The sequence below is a fragment of the Mustela lutreola genome, chromosome 1 (assembly GCF_030435805.1).
Source record: "Mustela lutreola isolate mMusLut2 chromosome 1, mMusLut2.pri, whole genome shotgun sequence".
Classification (NCBI taxonomy): Eukaryota; Metazoa; Chordata; class Mammalia; order Carnivora; family Mustelidae; genus Mustela; species Mustela lutreola.
In genome coordinates this window covers 117,626,589-117,652,321 of record NC_081290.1, presented here as the reverse complement: position 1 = coordinate 117,652,321, position 25,733 = coordinate 117,626,589, and the positions used below count along the sequence as shown (strand labels likewise).

At 35.0% G+C, this 25,733-nt stretch overlaps 1 protein-coding gene across 1 annotated transcript in view; it reads left to right on the top strand.

Moving 5' to 3' along the window:
• MMRN1 (multimerin 1) overlaps positions 1 to 25,733 on the top strand; it is a 57,549-nt gene that overhangs the window by 24,963 nt on the left and 6,853 nt on the right. Inside the window, exons 4-6 of the mRNA XM_059172789.1 lie at positions 8,478 to 8,582; positions 10,237 to 10,410; positions 15,860 to 17,848. Of these exons, the coding sequence (XP_059028772.1) occupies positions 8,478 to 8,582; positions 10,237 to 10,410; positions 15,860 to 17,848 (2,268 nt within the window). The remainder of the gene's footprint in view (positions 1 to 8,477; positions 8,583 to 10,236; positions 10,411 to 15,859; positions 17,849 to 25,733) is intronic.

Below are 25,733 nucleotides of genomic sequence, written 5' to 3'. Positions count from 1 at the left end.
GTCATCTTGAATCCCATTAACAACAATGTTTCAGAACATATCTATGACCTTCTGTCACAGTACAATAATTAGAATTATTCATAATTCAAGCATCTGCTGATTAAGCTGTTGTGTGAAAGTCATCTTTCTATTGAAATCTGCGGTAGGAATAACTTTCTGATGGCAGCTATGCCCATTGTGTCATGTCATATAATCAACTCAATATCACTGTGATTCCCAAAAAAAAAAAAAAAAAAAAAAAAACACCTTACTTCTCCCTACTATATTCTGACCATGCTACTCTTCACTTTTATTGCAATACATAAAAGCTGTTGAATTTTTTATTAGTGCAGTTGATGCACTGGTAGTATCAAGAACTACTGTGTCTTTGTCCCTTGAATCAGTCTTCAATTATTTCATCTATCCTGGGCTTCTTTTCCTTCCTTCCTTTCTTTCGTTCTTTCTTTACACATTTTCCCCTTCTGATTCCTCCTTCCTACAGTCCAAGTCCCCCCCACCCCCAACAACCATCACACTTTATATATTCTCATTCTTACATGGAAGGGAAAATTGTCAGGTTTCCTTTGACAACACTCTTCACACTGTCTCATATGACAAGCAGCCCCCAATATGACAGGAATAATCAGTGTGGCCCATCCATTCTTTAAGCTTCTTCAGAACCCTCAAGGGTTTGAGCTGGTCATGTAGCTACTGTGATAATTACTTCAGTGTCAGGAGATCATTTTATATGTAGAAAATTTGTAAAACACTACATACATTTTACAAATCCCTACTTTCCCCAAAAGTTGCATCCCCACAAATAAAATAAATGTCATAATACAAAGTAACAATTTCTTTTTCACTTAGATTGCAGTAGAGTAGTCTTTTTAAATATACAGGGAAGATTGATAGAACAGGAATAAAATAGAACAGTTAACCACTGTAATCTCTTTTATTTCTCCTCTTCCACTTCTCTACCTGTTTCTTTTTCTTTCTTCCCCCAACTCCTCTACAGCTCCATCTCCAATCTGTTAAGGATACTGTAATTCAAAATCCATGAGGCAATTCATCCTGTTGTCTTACTCTACAATATGCTGTTTGTAATATTACTGACCCTTCATACATGTTCATTTTGCTACAATTTAGATAATCAAAATTCTGGTTAATGTTCTAGATTAGCTTATTAAAATATTAGTCATACTATCAAGAGGAAACCAACTTTTTAAGAAGTCTAAGTGAATAGAATTTGTTGGTTAAAAAAAGGAAGAAGCAGTATGTTCAACAGCAAAGTAATAGTTTTGATGTATTTGGTATACATTTGGTATACCTTTTTGAGGATCAAAGAGTTTATCTTCAGAAAAGGACCTAATTTTGTGATGTGGACTCCAAGACATTTTTTTTAATGTCAGCAACAATATACTTTTTAAACCAATTTTATAAAATTTGCAATAATGTGCTTTTCCAGTAGATGTCTCTAAAATGTTCTGAAGTAGAACAAGGAAATTGTGGTTTGCTGTAATGACACAAAAGACAGGAATTTCAGTTCAAAAAATGTTCAATTAGAAAGGAGGAAAGAAAAGTTTCTTTGTAAATCTGTTTAAAAAATTCCAGTCAACTTTACTCAGATCCTCTCTATAAGAAAATTATGTTTTATGAAATGTATCACAGATATTATGAATGCAGAAAATACAATCATGCAATTGTTGAAATAAACTGATCCTGCCATATGTTATGAATATATAAAAATGTTTCATTTTACAAATGTGGAATAATTCAATAAATTTTATAAGCTATTATAGCATTTTAAATATGGGACTTCTCCAGTAAAATTGTTTTAAAATATGACTTCAATTGATATAAATATTTAAAACAAAAAAAAGTCCCTGTATTTCTTATATATTTGCATATCTAATTCATTCCAGTGGCATTAAATGCTTTCTCCTTTAAGAAAGAACATTACCGGGGCGCCTGGGTGGCTCAGTGGGTAAAAAGCCTCTTCGGCTCAGGTCATGATCCCAGGGTCCTGGGATCGAGTCCCGCATTGGGCTCTCTGCTCAGCAGGGAGCCTGCTTCCTCCTCTCTCTCTGCCTGCCTCTCTGCCTACTTGTGATTTCTGTCTGTCAAAATAAATAAACAAAATCTTAAAAAAAAAAAAAGAAAGAAAGAAAGAAAGAACATTACCACCCATAAGCATCTTGCTCAATTATGATACATATAGTCAAAAGTCACCATATAGGGGCACCTGGGTGGCTCAGTGGGTTAAGCCTCTGCCTTTGACCCAGGTTATAGTTTCAGGGTCCTGGGATCAAGCCCCAGGCTCTCTGCTCAGCAGGGAGCCTGCTAGCCACCCCCACCCACAGCTCTCTCTGCCTGCCTCTCTGCCTACTTGTGATCTCTCTGTCAAATACATAAATAAAATCTTTAAAAAAAAAAAAAAAGTCATGTATCTTCAGTCTTTGTTGCACCAAATTGCTTTTTTTGATTTGACTACCAAATCTCAGTAAATCTTTACATATGTACTGACCATCATCAAGTAAGCATTCACCTGGTATTGCAGGATCAGCAGGAAAAGGGTCTTGTCACACAGGAGGGTTTTTGGTTCTAAGAACAAGCTTGCTCATTACTGAGTTACTGTTAATGGCTTCATCTTTAGGCCTCAAAGGTCTGGAAGGAAAAGAAAAAAAAAAAAGAAAAAACCTCATTAGTTAATACTGCCTAATAAAAGGAGGAGGAGGAAGAAGAGAAGGAATAGGAGGAGGAAAAAGGAAAGAAAGGGACAGAAGGAAGAAAGGAAGGAAGGGGCACCTAATAAACAAATTGTTGCTCTTGACGCTTGCTGACCTTGCTTCTCTAAGTCCTTAATCCACCAAGGACAGTGTTTCCATGCAGCAAAAAAGAGGAATTGTATTGAGGGAATAGAAAAAAATAATAATAATCTGATTTTTAAAATATATTGCATTTTCTAAAAATCTGAAGTGCATGAAGATCTTTAAAAGTTATTTGACTTAAATAAATTCCTTCTGTCCTAGCACCCATGTCTCAGAAAGATCCAAGAAAAAGGGACTGAGAAATCCGTTCTAGAGAACAAAGCAAAGGTCTGTGCTGAAGTGCAAGATACGATAAGATTGCCTGGGAAACCTAGAATTTGTAGTAGCTCTTGTGGTAGGGAATACATTTGGGAAGACAGAAAGATTGTTAAATGAAAAAATAAAAGAGCATCGATCATCCAAGAATTTGATCACAGGAGAGTAACTGACTCCACTGTGAAGAGATCCTATCAGCACTTCTCCACCGGCTAAATCCCATGCAATAAACTGGGATGAATACAAGTATTGAACTCCAGTCCACAAATAGAGCTGGGAAAAGATAACATAAACTATTGAATTTGTTAAACAGGCATTTCAGGCTTTTACAGCCTTGACAGGGACCCGATCCAAAGAATTCCAGAAAAAGAGATTCATATGACAGTTGGCTCTCAAGGATCTTTGTGTGATGTAAATAGCTGTTTCTTCCACTTAGGAGTACAATTTCCTCACCTGATTCCTCTTAAAACAATAAATTAAAAAATAATTATAGCTAAGAGCAAATGTAAAATTTTAAATCTGTACACACACACAATCACATTAGTTTTTGTCACTTAATATTTATGGTATTTTCCCCATTCCATTTTCTTTCAAATCAGTCAGGAGAAAATTTCATTTTTCTTCACATATATTATGTTTTCATAAAATGAGGGGAGAATTACTGAAGATTAGTAGGCAGAAAACTGAAGACTTTCACTTGATACTTCTATGTATTATTCTTTGTCCCTTTTAAGAACTTTCTTTTTTTTTCTCTGATAGTTTTGTTTTCTCTTCCATTTGTCAATGATTCTAAAGGGTTTTTAAAAATAATTTATAAAAATTTTTGACATTTTTTTTACATGGATGATTCCAGCTAAATGATGTTTCTGTCACACAGATGATTTCATGTAGAGTACTGTCTCAACTCCTTTAAAGAATTCTCCATCAGATTTAGAGTCAATGGGTGATACCAAGTCTCGGCAAGTTGATCATTTCTATTAACATACATAATAGTGCCATCCTACCAAATTATCTGTTAGTCTTTACTGAATTAACAATGACTGCATTCAAATTTTTTTCCAGCCCTTAAATACTATGTGCATTTTAAACATTTAATATATTTATTACAAACTAAATCATGAAAATTGTAGAATGTCCTATTTAATTAATTCATAGAGCTTTGCAAATGTCATTTGGCCAAATTTGTGGCACCATAAGTCAAGGAATGTAAATATTTATTGTATTTTTTAGTTCTGTTGTATAAATATTATTTTCATACAATTAGAAAAATTGATGTTTTCTCATGTAATTGCTTATTAATATTTGTTTCAAATGAAATACATATATTTTTCATATCTGAAATGTCTTCTAATCCTAGGTTAAAAAAGAATTGACATCTCTATTAGAATGTTATTTCTGAGGGTGCCTGGGTGGCTCAGTAGGCTAAGTGTCCGACTCTTGATTTCTGGTCATAATCCCGGGGTTGTGAGATCGAGACCCGAACCTGCTCAGCATGAAGTCAGCTTGAGATTCTCTTTCTCCCTCTCTCTCTACTCCTTCCCTACCCATGCTCTACTCCCTCTCTCTCAAATAAATAAATAAAATCTTTAAAAAAAAAAAAAAAAGAATGTCATTTCTGTAAAGCAGTTCTCCACTTTTTAAAAACATGGCTTATTTTCTGAATGTTAAATATAAAACACTAGTAATGATATTCCTATATAGGAATTATATTAGGTAAGTTCTATAACATTTTCTTTTCTAAAAAATGATTTATTATTTAAATTATATGACGTTAAAATTCTAATTTTATTTCATAAACATTTTCCTTTATTGATTTTTATTAACACTATTTGATAAAGTATTTGTTCAATTTTTTTACTATTTCAAAAATGTTGCTTTACTTGAAAATTTTTGTTTCTAATCTTATTTCATGAGATTAATTTCATAAAGTTCTTTAACATTTTCCTCTTGATTTCAAATGAACTTTAATGGAAATTGATTGTCATTATGAAAAACAAATCTACTGTTTCAATTTTAAATGAAAAAAGTTTAGGGGTGCCTGGGTGGCTCAGTGGGTTGAAGCCTCTGCCTTCTGCTCAGTCATGATCCCAGGGTCCTGGGATCGAGCCCCGCATTGGGCTCTCTGCTTGGCAGGGAGCCTGCTTCCCTCTCTCTCTCTACCTGCCTCTCTGCCTACTTGTGATCTCTGTCAAATAAAATAAAATTTAAAAAAAGAAAAAAGTTTAGAACATTATTTGAGTCAAAGTTTACATAGCTTATAAAAATCCACTAATTTTTATTGAAAATAAAATTGAATTGATTTTCATTTCAGAAATACACATTGTTTTATATTTAATTGATTTTTATATCAGTTTAATGTTTTCATATCAAAAATGCTCCAGAATGATTTTTTTAAGAGAGAGAGAGAGGTAGAGGGAGGGGCAGAGGGAGAAGGAGAGAGAGAATCTTAAGCAGGCTCCATGCTCAGCGCAAAGCTGGATGCAAGGCTTCATCTTACGATCTTGACCTGAACTGAAATCAAGAGTTGGGTACTTACTGAACCACCCAGGTATCCCTATTATTGATAAAATTTCTATGGTTTTTCTTTTTACAAAAAAATCACACTCATAAGAAGTGCTTCTAAAATTTAAGCTTTTATCTCTTTTCTAGTGTTTTTAATAATTTATTATAAATTATTTAATTATGTTTATCAAAATTACCTCCTCCTTATAAAGGCCCACTTCTCTTTGGGATGATAGGAGACTCAAGTTTGTCATTTATTAGAGTTTAAATAGATCATGTCTTTAACATATGTTCTTATTATCATCAACAGGCAAGTGTGGTTATTTAAAAGTCCATGAAGATCAAATTCTGGATTAAAACTTTAATATGAAAATATTTGGGATTTTATGCCTTGTAACAATGAAACATTAGAATTAGAATTTTTCACAATTTTTTCTAAATCAGTACATCTTAACTAAGGTCATACATCAAAAATCACTTGTAGAGTTTAAAATTATATGTATATAATATAAAAAATATATAATAAAATATATAAATACATATATGTATGTGTGTGTGTGTATATATATATATATATATATATATATATATATATATATATATATATATGCACATGCTCAGTTCCCAGAACAGATCTTTGGAATCAGAATCTCTGGGTGAGATCATGGAAAAGGCAATGACACTTTCGGTGTTTCAGAACTCACAGGTGCTTTTGTTTCTCAACCGTGATGAAAAATCATTAAAGAGGAAGAAAAAAAAAAAAAAAACAATGTGTTTAAAGTTGATAACAGATAGAAAAGGAAATTGGAATTGTAACTTGTTTGTTGCCACAAAACAATATAATTTTGTTGTTACTATAATCACACATTTCTTACAAAGTACCCTCTGTCTGCCATGTTATTGAAATGCCTTTAAATGCACCAGCTTTTTTTGTTTTCCTATGATTTTTTGGTTTTGTTTTCCTGTGATTTGATGAAAAAGGTAAGCAGTAAGAAAATGTAAACATCATTTGTTCATCCTGTTGATGAACATCACATGTTCCCTTTGCTATAAATACTTGCTCATATCCTGAACCCTCTCCCACTACTAAGAGAACTAGGGAAGGCTGTGAGATAGGTAGTTGCTAGGGAAGATTTATTTTGATGCTTTATTCCGGTGATTCTCAAACTTCAGTGTGCATTGGAAACATCAGAAAAGCTTGTTAAAACATGCATTACTGTCCCACTCCAGACTTTTTTATTTTTTAAAGATTTTATTTGTTTGTTTGGCAGAGAGAGACACAGTGAGAGAGGGAACACAAGCTCTGTCCCAGGACCCTGGGATCATGACCAGAGCCAAAGGCAGACAGTTAATGACTGAGCTACCCAGGCATTCCCATACTTTTCTAAGTTAGAAGGTCTGAGATGGGGTCTAGAAGTTGTATTTTCAAAAGTTTGCAAGTGGTCAAAAAAAAAAAAAAATACTACCCATAAAAGAAAAGTTTCCAGGTGATACTGATACTGCTGATATAGGAATGCTAGTTTGAGAAACATCACTTCACTTTCTAGTTACTCTCTTCCATATGCTTAGATTTTAGCTGTTAGAAAAATGCTTTCTACATCATCTAAAGAGGAAACTTGATAAAATCTATGCAATTATTTAATAGATATATTTATATGAATTAGTTTGTATTTAGCCTAAAGGAACCTTATTACTAGGACCTAAGGGAAATTTAACACTTTTTGCCACTTTTGCAGCCCTAAAATAAGTATAATTTCCCCAAGCTGCAGATTGTTTTCTTCCAAATATATCAATAATTATATAGGACTTTCCGTAATACAGTGGAGAGAAAAAAAAGAAACAATATCAAAACAAAATGAAAATGAATGGAAATTCGTTAGTTTAGCTCAATGCCCTAAAGAAAAGCAATGCAAAATTCAATCTAACAATAGAGACTAACTCACATTAATACTAAATATATTATTCTTTCTATGGAGTAGAAATCCTTTAGTATTACTGTCACAGTCACATATGCCTTAGGGAGCTTAATTAACATGGGCTAGAGGGAAAGTTTCATTGGTACATAATTTCACATGGAAGAAGCACAGTTAGACACCAAACGCTTATTTTCTCATATAATTATTTTCTCAATAATGAATACGTTTATTTATTAAAAGTCTGCAAATTACAGGCCTGCCTTACTTGATGTGTTCAATGTTTTTAATAATTTTCACTCTAAATTGTTTTCTCCAATGAAAAACTATATTTCCATCTAAATATTAATTTGATTCATGGGAAAGGGGAATCAATTCTTTAACAGAGTAGACTTGTTTTATAAGAATTTCTATTTTTCTGAAATTTCCCTGATTTTACCGGTTGATCCCCTTACGACTTGCCATGTAATAGTTTACTTTTACTGGTGGTCCTTGTGTTTTGAGTCTAGGTTTTTCCTAAAAATCTGGGAACAACTCATTTAGTTAAGCAGATACTCTTTCAGTCAGGAACCTGTAGCTCTCCCTTATTTCCAAGGAGGAAATCCAGCAGGAAACCGCATTGTTAAACAAGCAGTCTTTGTGGCAGTCCACTTACAGAGCCACAGTAGACTTTAACACAGCTGATTTTCAAGTCCCCTTGGTGATGCGGGTAGTCCATGTCCTCCAGTTTGCACAGCTGCCACATGCTACCATCCATTCTCGCCTAAAAGCAGGCCTGAATAATTTTATTTTTTCCAAACGGAATTAGAGTCCTGGACTTCCAACACAAGGTAGTAGCACATTGCCCTCCTGATTGGGACAGAGCAGCTCTTTCTGCAATCCTGGCAGACTGTCATGCTTCTGGACAGGGAAAACGAATGGCAGCGATGTCCCTGAAGGACTGGAAGAAATGAGGCTGTCCCAAGGCTTAACTCTCTTTTCTCTTTTTGTGTTCGTCTAGCCCAGGAACAGCAGCACCTGATACACAGCAACCAGGCTGAGAGTCACACCGCTGTTGGCAGAGAGACCCCTGAGCAGCCGCAACGGCAAGACTGCGGTGACCCAGGTCGCAGATTGTAATTGCTAACATCCCTAATCCAATTATCGTCGACACTATAACAACTTCCAAACAAGAAAACACTTGACTGTCAAATGCTTGATGGGGACACATTCAGCATACCCTTCAATCCTTTTCTACTGGTGCGCCCTGTTGGGAGAAACCTTGGAGGAGTTGAAGGTTCCCAGCCTTGAGGGATCATGTATGATTGTGAAGCTCTGTGTGCAAACACAGGAGATGATTAAAAATGCTGTTATCCTAATTGTAAGGAAATCACAGGTTGCCACAGTAAGGTCAAGCTTTTGTACTTCAAAAAGGGCAATCATGGAAGAATTTTGAGGTGGAAGGAGTGACATGATCCTTTGAAGGAGCTAAGAAGGCTCCCTTCCACTGACTGAGGAGAGATCTCCAAGGATGTGTGGATCACTGACTAGGGAAAAGAACTGTGGCTTAGAATCAACAAGAACTTCATGTTGATCCAAAGTTGGCAAGCCACATATTTTTCTCATTGTTCTAATTATAAGTATTTTACCATTTCTTTTAGGCCTGACTTTATTTCTTAAAAACATTTAGTCCTACTAAATAAGACACTCAAATTGAGAAATGGGACTTAGGGGGAATAAAGGTGAATATATCCTAGAAATTGTGCATTTTTTTTTAAGGGATTGGAATTCCGTATATTCATAAAATAGTATAAAATCCTCCTTGAATTACTGACGTGCATGCAAAAAAGCAGGGGAAGTATCATTGCTATGTTAAATGATTCAGACTAAATCTGAATCTTTATCACTCACTAAAGAACACCTCAGTAAAGAATAAAATCTTCAGACTATAGTTATGACTACACACATATATAGAGCCACACATATTTAATTCTGTAACATTGGATTTGAAAGCAGAAGATGAGGTAGCAGCTCTGCATCCTCAAACCAGTTACCTTGGTTTTCTTTATTTTCTTTTTTTTTTTTAAGATTTTATTTATTTATTTGAGAGAGAGACAGTGAGAGAGAGCATGAGTGAGGAGAAGATCAGAGGGAGAAGCATGGAACTGGGAACCCGATGCGGGACTCGATCCCAGGACTCTGGGATCATGACCTGAGCCGAAGGCAGTTGGGAACCCGATGCGGGCCTCGATCCCAGGACTCTGGGATCATGACCTGAGCCGAAGGCAGTTGTCCAACCAACTGAGCCACCCAGGCATCCCTTACCATGGTTTTCTGTCCCTTAGTTTCTTCATCTCTTAAGAATGCAACAATAACACTTTAAAGTTAAAAAAAAAAAAAAAAGGACTGAAGATTCTGAGCAAAGTTAAAACATTTTAGAAATCTATTATAAATATATATGTCTTTTTATATATATATCATTTATTTATATATTTATTATTTATCAATTATATTTATTATAATATTATATATACCTATATATTTATTATATTGTATGAACTATTATATAAATATATTATTATATATTATAAATTTTCACCCTTAATGTAAAATTCAGGCTGTCATTTGCTGAGTAAATATATAGTAGTCCATATTTTCAAATAGAGAGTACAAACATGATTTATTTGAAATACCTTTAAGCCTGTCATGATATTTGAATAATATATTTGAATAGTATATATATATATACATACACACATATTCTTTTCTTTTCCATGCAGCAGTGACACAAAAGATGACCGAGCAGATGAACTACCAGGCAATGAAACTGACACTTCTTCAGAAGAAGATTGACAATATTTCTTCAGCTGTGAGTGATGTAAGAAACACATACTCCTCCCTAGAGGGGAAAATCAATGAAGATAAAAACAGAGAATTTCAATCTTTTCTAAAAGGTAAAAGTAAAGTAAAATATTCATTCAGTTAAGACAAAAGGTAAATGACTCATTTATCTTTTCTCATATCATTTTAGAATCTTCACTTTAGATTGAGTAGTATAAAAGTCTAAGACTATATTTTTGGAATAAGATATTTGTAAATTATTATTTGAAATATCTAATTTTTTTTCTGAATTGTCAAATCTTTTACTCAATGTTTCATCTGATTTATTTTCATTAAGTACTAGTTAAAGAGTAACTTGTATTTCTTTTTAGTTAAAATGAGCTGTACTTAGTTTACTTCCATCATGGTCTCCAGTTCAAGATAAAGATGAGTTAAGAAAGGATTATCAAGGGACACCTGGATGGCTCAGTTGGTTAAGGGGCTGCCTTTAGCTCGGATCATGATCCCAGAGTCCAGGGATAGAGTCCTACATCCGGCTCCACATTGGCCACGTCGGCCTGCCTCTCCCTCTGCCTCTGCCTGCCTGTGCGCTCTCTCTCTCTCTCTGAAAAATAAATAAATAAAATCTTTTTAAAAAAAAGGGATTATCAAGGCACAAATATATGGTTGTCTCAATAATATTGATGAAGATACTGAGGATAAATCTAAAGTGTGCTGTTATCACAGAAATTATTTAGTTTATAGGGTATAATCAATAAAATATATCCTCAGACATCTCAGGTAACAGAAATAATAATTTCCTCATAAATATGAATCAGCTTTGCTCAACTTTTGTGCTCTTAAAACAGCAGGCTGTATTCCTTTCTGAAGGTTGTACTGGATAATCAATTTCCTGTTAATTCCAGTTGTTGTCAAAATTCATTTTCTTGCAGTCGTGGGACTGTGGTCCTCTTTTCTTATAGCTATAAACTGAGGCTCTTTCACAGCTTCCTGAGGCCACTGCACTTCTTGGCTCATGGCCTTTTTCCTCCATCTTCGAAAACCAGCAACACTGTTGGGTCCTCATGGTAGGTCTCAAACCCAACTCTTCTACCTTCCTTTTTCTCGTTTAAGGACTCAGTGATTACATTGGACTGACCTGAATAATCCAGGATAATTTCCTCCTCTCAGGGTATTTAACCTTAATCACATCCGCCAAGGTCCTTTTGCCAGGAGGGTAACATAGTCACAGGTTCAGGAAATTAGGGTGTGTATCTTGAGTGGAGCAGCGTTATTCTACCTACCACAGGGATCTGTAGATAGCGAGCAATTGCTGTGGTAGTGTTATATACAGGGTACCATGGGACCACCTGATGGTTTCAACAAATCCAATCTAAGGGCTTCTTTCTACAAAAAAGAAGCCATCTCAACTAATAAGCTATAGATCAGGAGGAATTAATTAGGCAAATGGTTTCAAGGAGGGCATGGATTTTCTAGGCAGGTAATTTGGTCACTAGGAATCGCTCAGTTCTCTGGGTTAATTGCATGTTTCCCAATTTTAGGATTAGTGATCCCTTTCACTTTGTTTTACACGTAAAAATACACTTATTGTATAATCCCATATCTATCACATTATTTTTTTCTTTATTTTTCACCTGCGGTTCACAGGTAAAAGATAAGGTGGACGTTTTGTATCATCTACCAGTATGGCAGCACCATGACTTTTTTTTTTTAATTATGTAGATAATTGGTATTGTTAAGCTCCTGAAGGAAAGACCCTGCCCTACACTTCTGGCATGTCCCTATGACCAAACTTACCAATGGCAAGCATGAGAAAGGAATATATTTTCCCTGAAGCAATAACATGAGAAAGAAGTCAAATAGAACAGTATATAATTGATTATAACCACCATAATGAAATTTGTTTAGCAAAATTCGGTTATCATTACCAAAGAGAATTAGAGAGAATTAGACCTGTCAACAGCTTTTTGTGAAACTACTAACAAAGATTCTGGCAGTGACACAGGAAAAAAGCATACACTCATAACAGCAACAACAACAAAATTCTCCCCTCAATGTGAGGTGTTAGTTGTGTGCTAAGCATAATCAATTATGAAAACTAGAGAGCTCGTAGTTAATGAACGTTCATTCAGGAAACAAAAACTAAATTCACCCCACAGTACTGTACTTGCCTAACAAAACCACAGCCCCTTCTCTTGCTTACTCTACATCCCAGTTCCATAAGAGATACCTGAATGTTATGCATAGGCCATACAGATATTGACATAAAGCACTTTGATATGTTTTTGCAAAATCAGATCTTGCACAATTTTTTAGCAACAAATTATAGAAATGTTATGTGAAAAACCCCTTTTCCAGAAACAATAATCTGTTTTTAAAGCTAATAGTCTGTTTGATTTCTTTTCAGACATGGCTGTGATTTTATCCCATACCCAGTGTATTTTTCCATTAAAGATTTAAAATATGATAGGGGCACCTGGGTGGCTCAGTGGGTTAAGCCTCTGCCTTCAGCTCAGGTCATGAACTCAGGGTCCTGGGATCAAGCCCCACATCGGGCTCTCTGCTCAGCGGGGAACCTGCTTCCCCCCTCTCTCTGCCTGCTGCTCTGCCTACTTGTGATCTCTCTCTATGTCAAATAAATAAATAAAATATTTTAAAAAATTTAAAATATGATAACTGAAGCACCTCCTAATTTCTATTTTCACTATTTACTTTTTTCCTAGTTACTTTGATTAACGACTCTGAAATAAATTTTACCTATTTACAGTGTTTTTACCTGTCATTCTTATTCTCACTTTCATTTTTTTTAAAGATTTTATTTATTTGATAGAGAGAAATCACAAGTAGACGGAGAGACAGGCAGAGAGAGAGAGGGGGAAGCAGGCTCCCCGCTGAGCAGAGAGCCCAATGCGGGGCTCCATCCCAGGACCCTTGAGATCATGACCTGAGCCGAAGGCAGAGGCTTAAACCACTGAGCAACCCAGGCACCCTTATTCTCACTTTTCGGTCATAGTGTTTTTTCTTTAAAAATTTTATTTATTTGGGCGTCTGGGTTTGACTCAGGTCAAGATCCTAAAGTCCCACAATCGAGTCCCACATCAGGATCCCAGCTCCACAGGGAGTCTGCTTCTTCCTCTAACCTTCTCCCCTCTCATGCTCTCTCTCACTCTCTTTCTCAAATAAATAAAGAAAATCTTAAAAAAATAAAAATAAAAATTTTATTTATTTATTTATTTATTTATAACATGCTTGCTCATGCAAAGTTGGGGGGGGGGTAAGGGACAGAAGGAGAGAGAGAGAGAGAGAATTTCAAGCAGACTCTGTACTGACCACGAAGCCCAATACTGGGCCAATCTCATAACCCTCAGATCCTAACCCCAGCCAAAACTAAGAGACACTTAACTGCATGAGCTACCCACATGCCCCAGATCACATTCTTTTTGTTGGATGAATTTAAACAGCTATTTTTGTTGCCACAATGAATTAATTCAATTATTCTTAAGTTTTAGTTTACCTTTTCAATCTTGAAAAATATTTTAAGGCCAAAATTATATAAATTCCAAAAAGGTCTGATCCCTAACCTTAAATATTTTATTGTATTTCATCAAGTTGTCATGAAAATTTAAGACAATTTTAACTAACAGGAAATGACTAAATGATCTTGTAGGAAGTGCAATAAAAAAAAAGAAATTTGTTATTGAGTAGCACCTTATACCCAGTGAAGCTAACATATTCTATTTTTAAGTATTCGAAGTCTAGTTTTCCAAATTTTGCTTTCTGGGTAACATATAAAATACACTCAGTGACGATTTGTTGTGCAAATGAGTAACCAGTTAAATGCTAAGTAAAATTTAGAAAATAAAAATACTTTAAAAACCTGCGGTGTGATTATTCTTGGTATCACATATAAAAGCTAGGACTAATTCAGTATAATTTATCTTAATTGTGACTGCTTAAACTTTCTAATTAATGTAGCTTTTCCTTAGTATTTTGGTGGTCATTATTGTTCCCATACTTAACATTTCTACTATTATTTTTTCCATTATATACAGATTGATTTTCACTTACTTATATTATTTAGCCTGTTAAATATATTTCAGTCTTCACTATGCTTAGAAATGTAAAATATATATATATATATATATATATATATATATATATATATTTTTTTTTTTTTTTTTTTTTTTACTCTGGAAATACTGTTCCCTAAAGATCAATCAGCAATATTGAACTATAGAGTATAAGATTTCCAGGGAAGTCTTTATTCATGTAAACAATATTTACAGCTTTGTCTTTGTACCAGATTAATATCAAGATGCTCAAGCAGTACATCATTCTATTTGCTATAATTGATCTTTCACATACTTTTTATGTAAATCTCTCATGGGTCTCAGATACTCTTTAAAACGTGCTTATGAAATAGAGACATGTAGAAACTATATATTTTTATTCTACAATGATCTTTCTTAAATAAGTCTTACGACAGCCATAAGTCATTTCACAGTTGTGCAGACCTTCCTGTTCAAAATGCTTTGTAGGACATTGGCCACATTTTACATTACAGTCATTAGTTACCATTTGGATTTGAGTGGAAATATCTTCCATTTATAGATGCTTCATAGCTATGCAATATAAATACACCTCAAGCATATGTTTTATTTTTTCCCATTTTCTGTTTTTGCATGTAACAGGTTTGGTACGTTTTTTTTTTCTATTTTTAAATATTAATTTCCTCTTCTGAATAGCTCTGAGTCTTGAGTTCTTCTGGATCCTTTTCCTTTTTTTTTTTTTTAATACTACTTTTAGAACTGTCCATAATTCTGACTTTTGATCAGTCCATGCTTTCTAATACTGGAAATACTAATATATGTTTCATTAGCAGCAAGTTTCCTCTTATTTTTATAAACTTTATTTATTTTATTATTAATGTCATATTATGTTAGCCAATATATATCTTGAATTCTTATTTTCATTTGTCTTTGTTTTGTGATCCCCAAACCTCTCATTATTATTTTATTGCTGATATAAACTATTGTCGAATCTTGTGACTATTACTTCATAATTTTCCTTATTTGGGAATTTCATTAAATTTCTTCTCTGCAGTCAATTTATTCGTTTTTATGAGCTCAAAGCACAAGCCCTGAAACCTAATTACTAGCAGCCTAATAGCATAGTCATGAGATAACACCAGGTATTATTTACTGAGCCAGAGAACCCAAAGCCATTTATTTTCATACCAGAGTAAGACTAGGTTTAGAATCATAACATATGAGGATCTATTAACTGAAATCAGTGGCAGTTCCTTCATGTCTTTTGTTTATGACTGTGATATGTTCTACACCACAATTGATTTTTCTCCTCAGACTTACCAGTTAAGAAGGCTTTCACCTTCTATGAACTGTAGTAATTTTTGGAATTTCATAAGTAAGTGTAGTGAAGAAATATTTTTATTATTACATGTTAGTGGTGCTTAGCTCAAATTTTTTATCATTTTAGAGATATCTGAAGTTTACCTAATTAAAATCATATATCATTTATTGTTGTTTAATATTTTTTCTCTAGGCCTAAAATCCAAAAGCATTAATGATCTGGTAAAGAACATAGTAAGAGAGCAATTTAAAATATTTCAAAATGACATGCAAGAGACAATAGCACAGCTCTTTAAGACTGTATCAAGCTTATCAGAGGACCTTGAAAACACCAGACAAATAATTCGACAGGTTAATGAATCTGTGGTTTTAATAGCAGTCCAGCAAAAGTCTGTTTTAATGCAAGAAAACAGGCCCACTTTGACTGATGTACTAGATCTAAAAAATCGCATTGTGAATATAAGGCAAGAAATTACTGTCACTTGTGAGAAGCCTATTAAAGAACTAGAAGCAAAGCAAGCTCACTTAGAAGGTGCTTTAGAACAGGAACATTCACGGAACATTTTGTATTATGAATCCCTCAACAAGACTCTGTCTAAAATGAAGGAAGTACACAAGCAGCTTTTATCAATGGAACAAGTATCAGGTCAGAAGGGAGTTCCAACTGCTGAGTCAGTTCACAGTAATGTCACTGAGTACATGTCTGCTCTACAAGAGAACATAAAGAAGCAGGGTTTGATGATGCTGCACATGTTTGATGATTTGCACATCCAAGACAGCAAGATTAACAATCTCACCATTGCTTTGGAGATGGAGAAGGAGTCTATTAGGGGTGAATGCGAAGACATGTTATCTAAGTGCAGAAATGATTTTAAATTTCAAATTAAGGACACAGAAGAGAATTTACAAGTTTTAAACCAAACACTGGCTGAAGTCCTCTTTCCAATGGACAATAAGATGGATAAAATGAATGAGCAGCTAAATGATTTGACTTATGATATGGAGATCCTTCAACCCTTGCTTGAGCAGGCAACACCTTTTAGAGAGACAGTGGTGCAAGAACCACCAAAGGAAGCAATAGCTACAAGGAAGAAAGTGGAAAACCTGATAAGTGCTGTCAACAGTCTAAATATTCTTATCAAAGAACTTTCAAAAAGACACAACTCACTTAAGAATGAAGTACAGAGTCGTAGTGATGCCTTGGACAGGCGTATCAATGAATATGCCTCAGAAATGGAAGATGGCCTAAATAAGACAATGATTATTATAAATAATGCCATTGATTTCATTCAGGATAACTACATGCTAAAAGAGGCTTTAAATTCAATAAAGTATAATCCCGAAGTCCATCATCAATGTACCCAAAATATGGAAACCATTTTGACATTTATTTCTCAATTCCAACACTTGAATGATTCCATTCAGATGTTGGTCAATGACGATCAGAGATACAACTTTGTTTTGCAAGTTGCCAAGGTCCTTGCAAATATGCCTAACGAGGAAAACCTAAGTCAGTCCAGCTTTCAAAAGATTTATCAAATGTTCAATGAAACCACCTCCCAAGTGATAAAATACCAGCAAAATATGAGTCACTTGGAGGAAAAAATGCTTTCAGCCACAAATATTTCCAAAAATTTTGAAACTAGGTTGCAAGGTATTGAGACTAAAGTGGCCAAGACACTCATACCTTATTATGTTTCACTAAAAAAAGGCAGTGTGACCACAAATGAAAGAGACCAGGCTCTTCAACTGCAGGTACTGACTTCCAGATTTAAGGCGTTAGAAGCAAAATCCATTCACCTCTCGGTTCACCTCACTGCACTTAACAAAACTCTGTCTGAAGTCTTACTCATGTGTCATAATGCTTCTACACGTATCTCAGAACTGAATGCAAGCATACCTAAGGAGATAGAAAGTTCACAACCTGATCTTCAGCTTCTTCAGAAAGGCCTGACAGAATTCGTGGAATCAGTAATTGAAATAAAATCTCAAATCGCCATATCTAATTTAACTTGGTATATAAATCAAACACTGTCTGGTGGTCTTGCCAATGTTGCCAAGTCTCAGAAGCAAATAAAACCAGTGCTGAAGAAACCCAGTTCACTTAAAAAACCAACAGTGAATCTGACCACTGTCCTGATAGGCCGGTCCCAAAGAAACACAGACAACCTTCTAGTTCCTGGTAAGATATTGCTAAAATAATAACATTTAATCTCTCTTTTTATTTAAAAGATGTTTAGTAGATCTGTGGGGTTTATCAATACCATAAGAAATAAAAGGCACTTTCTTGAACTTGAGTGAATAGTTAAGTAATTCAAAGATCACTGATATACCATTTGAAGCTGATTCCATCCTATGTAAATCAGGCATTAAGTGTTTATCATGTAAATATTTGTCCTACATGTTTCTTTTTTTCTGACAAGACCCCTGTAATACAATCAGATTTCTCCCTGTAGAACATTTTTGCTTTTATGTAAAATTAAGGAAAACTATTAGATAATGAGCTTCTGAATGAAAATGACCAGACTGAGTCTTACTCATTTTGGCATTATCTGACAAAATGTCTGGTATACTATAGGAACTCAGTAAATATCTGTTGAATGACTGAATGAATGAGTGCATACGTGAGCAGGAATTTGATTTGGGTAGGTCACAGCAAACTACAAATGCCAAACTAAGTGTCTTAGTCCATTTGGGCCACAATAACAAAATACCAAAGACTGAAGGAGCCCCAAATAACAGAAAGGTATTTCTCGCAGTTTTGGGGGCTAGAAAGTCCAAGATCACTGTGTCAGCATGGTTACACTCTGGTGAGGGCCCTCCTCCTGGGCCACAACCGGTGACTTCTTGCTGTGTTGTGAGCCATCTCTCTGGGTATCTCTTAAAAGAACACTGATCCTGTTCATGAGGGCTCCATGTCCCAAAGGCCCTACCCCCTAATATCACCAACTTTGGGGTTTAGAATTTCAACATATAAATTTTGGGTGGACACATGTAGATTATAACACTAAGTCCTTTAGACACAGTTTTGTAAGAACAGTCTTTGAAACTTTGGAGGAGAGGGTTGGGTATGAGAAGAAACGTATCTCAGAGGCATGAAGCTAGCAGTAGTTATAGAGCAAGACTGCAAAGAATGAAATTAGAGATACCAGTTAGGACAGTATTAACAGAGTGGTAAGAGCCAGATCTGAGGAAGAGGAAGGTGAAACAGAGGGGACAAATGTGAAACTTGTTGTGAAGGTAAAATTAACAGAAACAGCTGGAGAGTGGAAAAACAGATGATCCAAGGAACAACAAATCAGGATTTTGGGTCATAGTTGTTTCGGGGATTTCTCTGTAACTTTAAGCAAGTCCACCTCTCTGGGTCTCTGTTTCTTCCTTTTCAGTGATGGGATTGGGGTAGGTATTTTGCTGAGCTCATTAGCAGGAATATGTGCAGAGCGCATTACTGTATAAAAAACGTGAACTGTTCACAGCCTGAATGCATGGCACCTGGGAGGGAGAAGACCTAGAATACTCTGAAGTTTTGAATTTGGGAAATGATAGGGTAGCAGGGTAATTAATAGATGTTGTAAACACCAGAAGAGAGGCATAAATCTGGGAGGAAGGAAGAATTCAATGCAGTGCTTATAAACATACAGAAATCTCTCATGAAAGAAGTGTCTCATGAATGTGTTTGGACTCTTCACAATGAGAAGAATAGCTGCTGATTCTGACTAAAAGAAATGGCAGTGTTCCTCTCATAGGAGTCTGCTATTAAGTTATATGCGCAACCGGATGAATTTTTTATTGTATTGCTTTCTTTTTTTTTTTTTTTAAGATTTATTTATTTATTTGACAGAGAGAGATCACAAGTAGGCAGAGAGGTAGGCAGAGAGAGAGGAAGGGAAGCAGGCTCCCTGCTGAGCAGAGAGCCCGATGTGGGACTCGATCCCAGGACCCTGAGATCCTGACCTGAGCTGAAGGCAGCGACTTAACCCACTGAGCCACCCAGGCGCCCCTATTGTATTGCTTTCTAATTACAGAAGAGTGATCACTGTCCTGACATAATATGACTCCATCTTTAGTCTCCGAATGTTTTGATAATATTAAAAATCACAGAATAATACAAAGCTGAATTGCTTCTTGACTACTTAAATTACTGTATTTATTTATGGCTTCCTTGCATTTCGTCTGACCCAGGAAGACCAATCTTCTCATGTGGAATCACAGAACAAACAATTCAGATGTACATGTTTCCTAGAGAAAGATGGTAGTAGTTCGATAGGAGATGTTCTTACACTAATTCAGGAAAAATGATAAGCTGTTCTTTTTCCATTTTATCTCAATCCTTGGTCTTCTGTGGACATTGCAAATGAGTTTCAGTTAAGCTCTACTCCAGCACATGTGGTCATACACCAGGCAAACCATGTTATTTCTTTTTTTTCTTAAACCAAAAAAAATGCCTGGACCTATATAGTAAATATAAAATTTAAATAGCTTCAAAATTAATTGAGATAAAAGGTTTAATACACATAAGAACTTATAAATTTTTATAGTATAAAGAATGCCTGTTAGTTTATAAAAATTATATTTAGTTATTTATATAGCAGGTGACTCAATATTGAACTTAATGGGCTAATAATTGCTTCCTGTTACTTTATTTACTGGAAGTAGAATTTTTTTATAGACCTGTGTACAAAAATTAGTAATTAATTACACTTTATGTAATTAAATTATTTATACTTTATAAATTAAATAATTACACTTTAGGTAAGACCAGCAGCATAATGTGTAGGAACCTTTAGTAGTTGTGTAGATATGCATACTTATTAAGCCAGCTTCGATGGGCCATAAAATCGATGGCATTCGTTGGACAGCTGAGCTGGTGAAGTCTGTGCATGGTGATAAAACCAGTGGACTCAGTCTAAGTTCTCCTGTAACAACAAACCAGCTGTGGGGCACCTGTGTGGGTCAATCAGTTAAGCCCCTGACTCTTGGTTTCTGCTCAGGTCATGATCTCAGAGTGGTGAGATCAAGCCCCTTTGGGCTCCATGCTGGGCACGGAGACTGTTTAAGTTTCTTTCTCTCCCTCTCCTTCTACCTCTCCCCCTGCTCGTGCTCACTGTCTTTCTCTCTCTCTCAGAAAAAAAAAAAAAAGAAAAGAAAAGAAAAGAAAAAGAAAAAAGTAAAGAATAAACCAATTGCAGTTAACCACTTTGTTTGATACCCTGTTTCATACCAAGGGTGGGACACACTGGCACACTGGCTAAAATTTGGTTGTTTCCTTTGACCTTTACTATTATATTATAAATAGCCATGTAGCCAGATTAACATCAGAAGATAATTTATCATCATCTTATGAATCTCACAATAATGTTATTCAGATTAGAGTCACTATCATTTGCAGAATAATAAGTGCCATTAATAGAATGAAAAATCCTATGAATTTAGTTTTTAAAACTTAATTTTAATACTGATAACTTCCTTTTAAGCCTAATAGTAATATTATAATAACATAACATTAGATACTACTTATTAATAACTATATCACAGGTGCTATACAAATTATACTATATATGTTAGCTCACTTAACAATACTTAGGAAGTAGTTGTCATTATTGTTATTTTGAAGATAAGTAAACTAACCCTCGGAGCGATGAACTGATCTCTTCTGCTTAAGGTCGTGCAACTAGCTGGTAATAGAGCCTGACTCCTGGTCTGTTGGACCCAGGACTCAGTCCTCAACCGCTCTACTCAAAGAGGTTGTGGAGTATGTTCACCTGCCTTTCTCTTCCTTCTGCTTCTGTTCAGGGCATCAGATCTGAGTATGGCTGTATCTGAATATTCCAGATGGCCAGAATCAGTACTCTGAAGGAGTTTTCCTTCTTGAGGATCCAAATACTGCCATTCATTTCTGTATGGTAAAGGTGCTCCTTTTCAGTTTGGATTTTTCTGTGATATGACTGATGGGCAGTTGTCATTGGAAGTGACCATCAATTATTCACAACATATTTCCTTGACTAATGTGGTGGAAGGGCAAAATGCAGGGTCCTATCCCTCTCACTTCTTGTGAGGTGGCCCCACATTCAGTTATGTTAATTATGATTCCTCCTAGGCCAGTGCTGATAAGCTATTCCAGTTGAATCACTAAATATTTGATTTGTGTCTAAATAATATTCCCATAGACACCAAGAAGGTTTTATTTCATCTTTGAAGATTTGTTTGTACAGCAATTGGCAGACTTGTCCCTGCAGGAGGGTTTGGCTGCTTTTGCCTCCTAAGAGGAACTCAGTCCTGTGTTAACACATCCATATTGACGACAACATCACGGAGGATAGGCACCTGATGCTTGAGACCACTGACTTTTTATTGCAACACTATTCCCAATGTTTGCCAGGTATACTTAACTCTCATAATAAACCTCTTTTATTCATAATTACTCCTTTAACAACTCCTCTTAAGAAAGATTACCTTCCACAGAAGATTTGGTAGTGTACCAAATACAACTTTTTAAAATTATCATCACTGAGGATATAAGCGATTTAACAGAGAAAAAATAAGAGCCTGGATATTTCACTGTTTTATTCTGTTTTAAACCCACTTTTAATTTTTGTGGCTCAGCATTGAGGCAATTATGATGACTAAGGAGCACTGATTTTGGAGTCAGGAAACGAACGTTCAGGTCTTGCCTGGCAATGTTTTTGTTTGTAACAAGTCATTCATTTTCCTAAAATTTGCTTTCCTCATTTGTAAAATATAGAATAATATAACCACCTCAAAAGTTTATTTTGAGGATTGTGAACTAACTTGTAGATAGTATGTTATTAAATTAGTTATAATTATATGATGCTTGTTTTTAGCTATACCCAACATTTATGGGTTTTCTCTAATATTTTCACTTAATATTTGATATATACTCTTTACATATATCAACATAATTTACAGACTTAGGTATTCCATCATCCCCTATCTTTACTTTATAAATAATTGCCTTTTAAATTCAACATATGTTTATAACTTATGTCTATAATAATAACTCAAAAAGAATAACATAGAAAATATAAAGGCTCAGCTGCACAAAAATGAATGTGTATCAATAAATGCTAAAAAATATCTGCAAAAATTTTAATAATGGTCTTTTCCAAGGTATTTCCTACTCTTTAGATGTCTTCCCATATTATTAAAAAAATAACATTTTCAAGATAACTTGAGGCATCAATAAGTTGACTTCTCTCCAAAATGGTTAACTAAAAGCTGATTAAATTTTGAAGGATAACTGCTTGCATTTAGAATTTATGGTGTGTTTTATAGGGTCTCCAAAACCACACACAAGTTCGGTGATCTGTTAGCATCAACTCCTGGAACTCAGCACAGAGTGATGCACATAGCTGAAGTTTATTATGGTGTAAAGATACATGGTAGGATCAGTGGGGGGAAATGATACAGGCCGAGTCTGGAGAAATCCACGTGCAAACTTCCTTATGCTCACTCTGTCCTGGGATGGGACATGCTTGTGTGTGCTCTTTTCTCTAATCACAAATACACATACACACACACACACACACATACATACACACACACACACACACACACATACACACACACACACGCAAATGTGCAATATTTCTGTCAAAGGAAGTCCATCAAATAGCACCCAAGGGTTTTACTGGGGCTTGTCTTAGTCAATTCAGACTACTATAACAAAGTACCATAGATTGGATCGCTTATAAACTATAGAAATTTATTTCTCACAGTTCTGGAGGCTGGAAGTCTCACATCAGGCCATCATCGCTGCAATCTGGTGAGAACCCTCTTGCAGGTTGCAGACTGCCAACCCCTTGTATTCTCATGTGGCAGGAAGGGATATAGTGAGAGACCTCTCTGGGGTCTGTTGAAAAAGGCACTACTCCCATTCATGAGGACTCCACCCTCATGACCTAGTCACCCCTCCAAGTCCCTACCTACCAATATTATAAGATTGGGGGTCAGGATTTTAACATATGAATTTTGAGTGGACACAAATATTCAGTCCATAACAGGACTGGTCACATAGGCACCCTCTGCCTAGTCCATACCAAAATTCTGGACTATCAGAAAGAAGTCAGATGTTCAGCCTAAACATATTGTTTGTACAAATAGTCTGGGCACAGTGGATGACACATACAGTTAGGAAATGGCAAGAAGCCAAGAGCCCAGATGTGGGCTAAGGGAAAAACCTGGCAGGCAGCCCTTTCTAAAGATAGCAGTCTCAGGCCTGCTTAATGAATTCCTTTCTGCTCATGATTTTAAAGGTATTCTTTGTGTCACAATTGATTAGCAAGCCTACCCACTGGGGATAGTCTCCCTAGTTGTTGTCAATAAAACCAGTGTTGAAGAGAATATTAAGTGAATTATTTTCATTTATGGTTCCCTGGAAGAAGATACGCCTCTCCAGCTTTCTGCGTAATTCTCCTTCCAATGGAAGGATGACAGTTGAGGAGAGGATGCCGGCAAAATTGACAGCCCCTTCCTGCACCTTGTCGTGCAGTAAAATAGCTATGATGTCTTAGGTGAGCAGACAGGAGCCATGTGTTTGATTCCTGCATATGAACCAAAATTTATAACACATGGTCTGACAAAAAAAGGAAATTGGACAGAATACCAGGTCCCATTTACACAGACACTGCACCTGTTTGGGTTCTTTTTCCATCTAGAGTCACAGGAGCTCTTTCTCAACAATGGACTATTTCTTTGGCATCTGAGAGTTGAAACCAAATTTGATTATTAACTGATCTATAATTAAATACAACAAATAGATGTCCTTCTACTGGTCATCAAAAGCACTGTGAATTCAAAATTGCCCATGTGGTATTATTTTGTGTCATATTAATTATCAAACATGAAAAGGAAAGTGTAGGAATTATTAAATCACATATAGTGAACTTACTGCACAGTGGTCTGAGTTGCATCTTGACAAAAAACTGAAGGATAAAAATAATAGCTGTACCAAATTTTTATTGAACATGAAGTTTGAGAAACATGCTTTAAGGTTGCTAATTTTAGTATACACAGCTTAAAGTGACTCTGAAAAGAAATAATACATATTTTATTATAAGTTTAATTGGAACTATTCAACTATGTTTATGTTGAATAACATTTTGTTGTCTCTATGGTTTTCTTTTGCCTTTTCCTAATGAGTAATGATTTGTACAGATTTTAATACGTTTGTCATTTTTTAAATGTGCTTTTGATTAAAGGTTATGACTTTTAAGAAAAAGGTGAATAGAGTTGATAATATCAAATAAAAACATTTGATTTCCTGGGTCATGACTTAAGATAAATAAATGATAATTTAATGACAAAGGTTAGAGTAAATCTTCTGGGACAGGGATAATACATTTGGTAAGGATTGCTGATATGATTAAATGAGTTTTAAAATTATATTTAAAGGACTGAGGAAAAAAGATCTCAAAAACAGTATCAAGAGCAACAGATATGACTTATAAAGAACAAAAATAAAAACACTATGAAGGAAAAGTAATAACAATATTACAGTTAAAAACATTATAACAGTTAAAAACAATCTAACAGTTAAAAACAATATTTCCATCCACCCATCCATACACCAATGGACAAAATATGAGTACTTAGAACAAGGAGTTTGGAAATGTCATATAAACAAATAAATATCCACATTTTTTAAAGTTGTTGGAAAGGAATATATAGAGTATTTTTAGAACAACAGAGGGATAAACCTTATTTGATAGGAACAATTTTGATAAATGGGGACACAGCATAGTGTTGAAAGTTAATATGTCCATAAGTGGAAGGAATCATTTTAGAGAGCATTGGAATTGGGATGAAAAATAAAGTCCTAATGTTGTGTGGACATGTTACCTTGAGCAAAAGTGGTGTAGTGGATTTGTACATAATGTGTTTCTCTGTGTAGGAAAAGCTGGCCCAAAGGCAATGCTAGGTTTCCTCAGTAATCTGTTGGAAACTCCATTCTGCTCCAAGCAGAAATCTGCCCTCTGCAATGTTATTATTAAAATAAAGAAAGAAAAAATAAGATTTTTTAATAATTTTTTATTTTTTTTAATAAACAT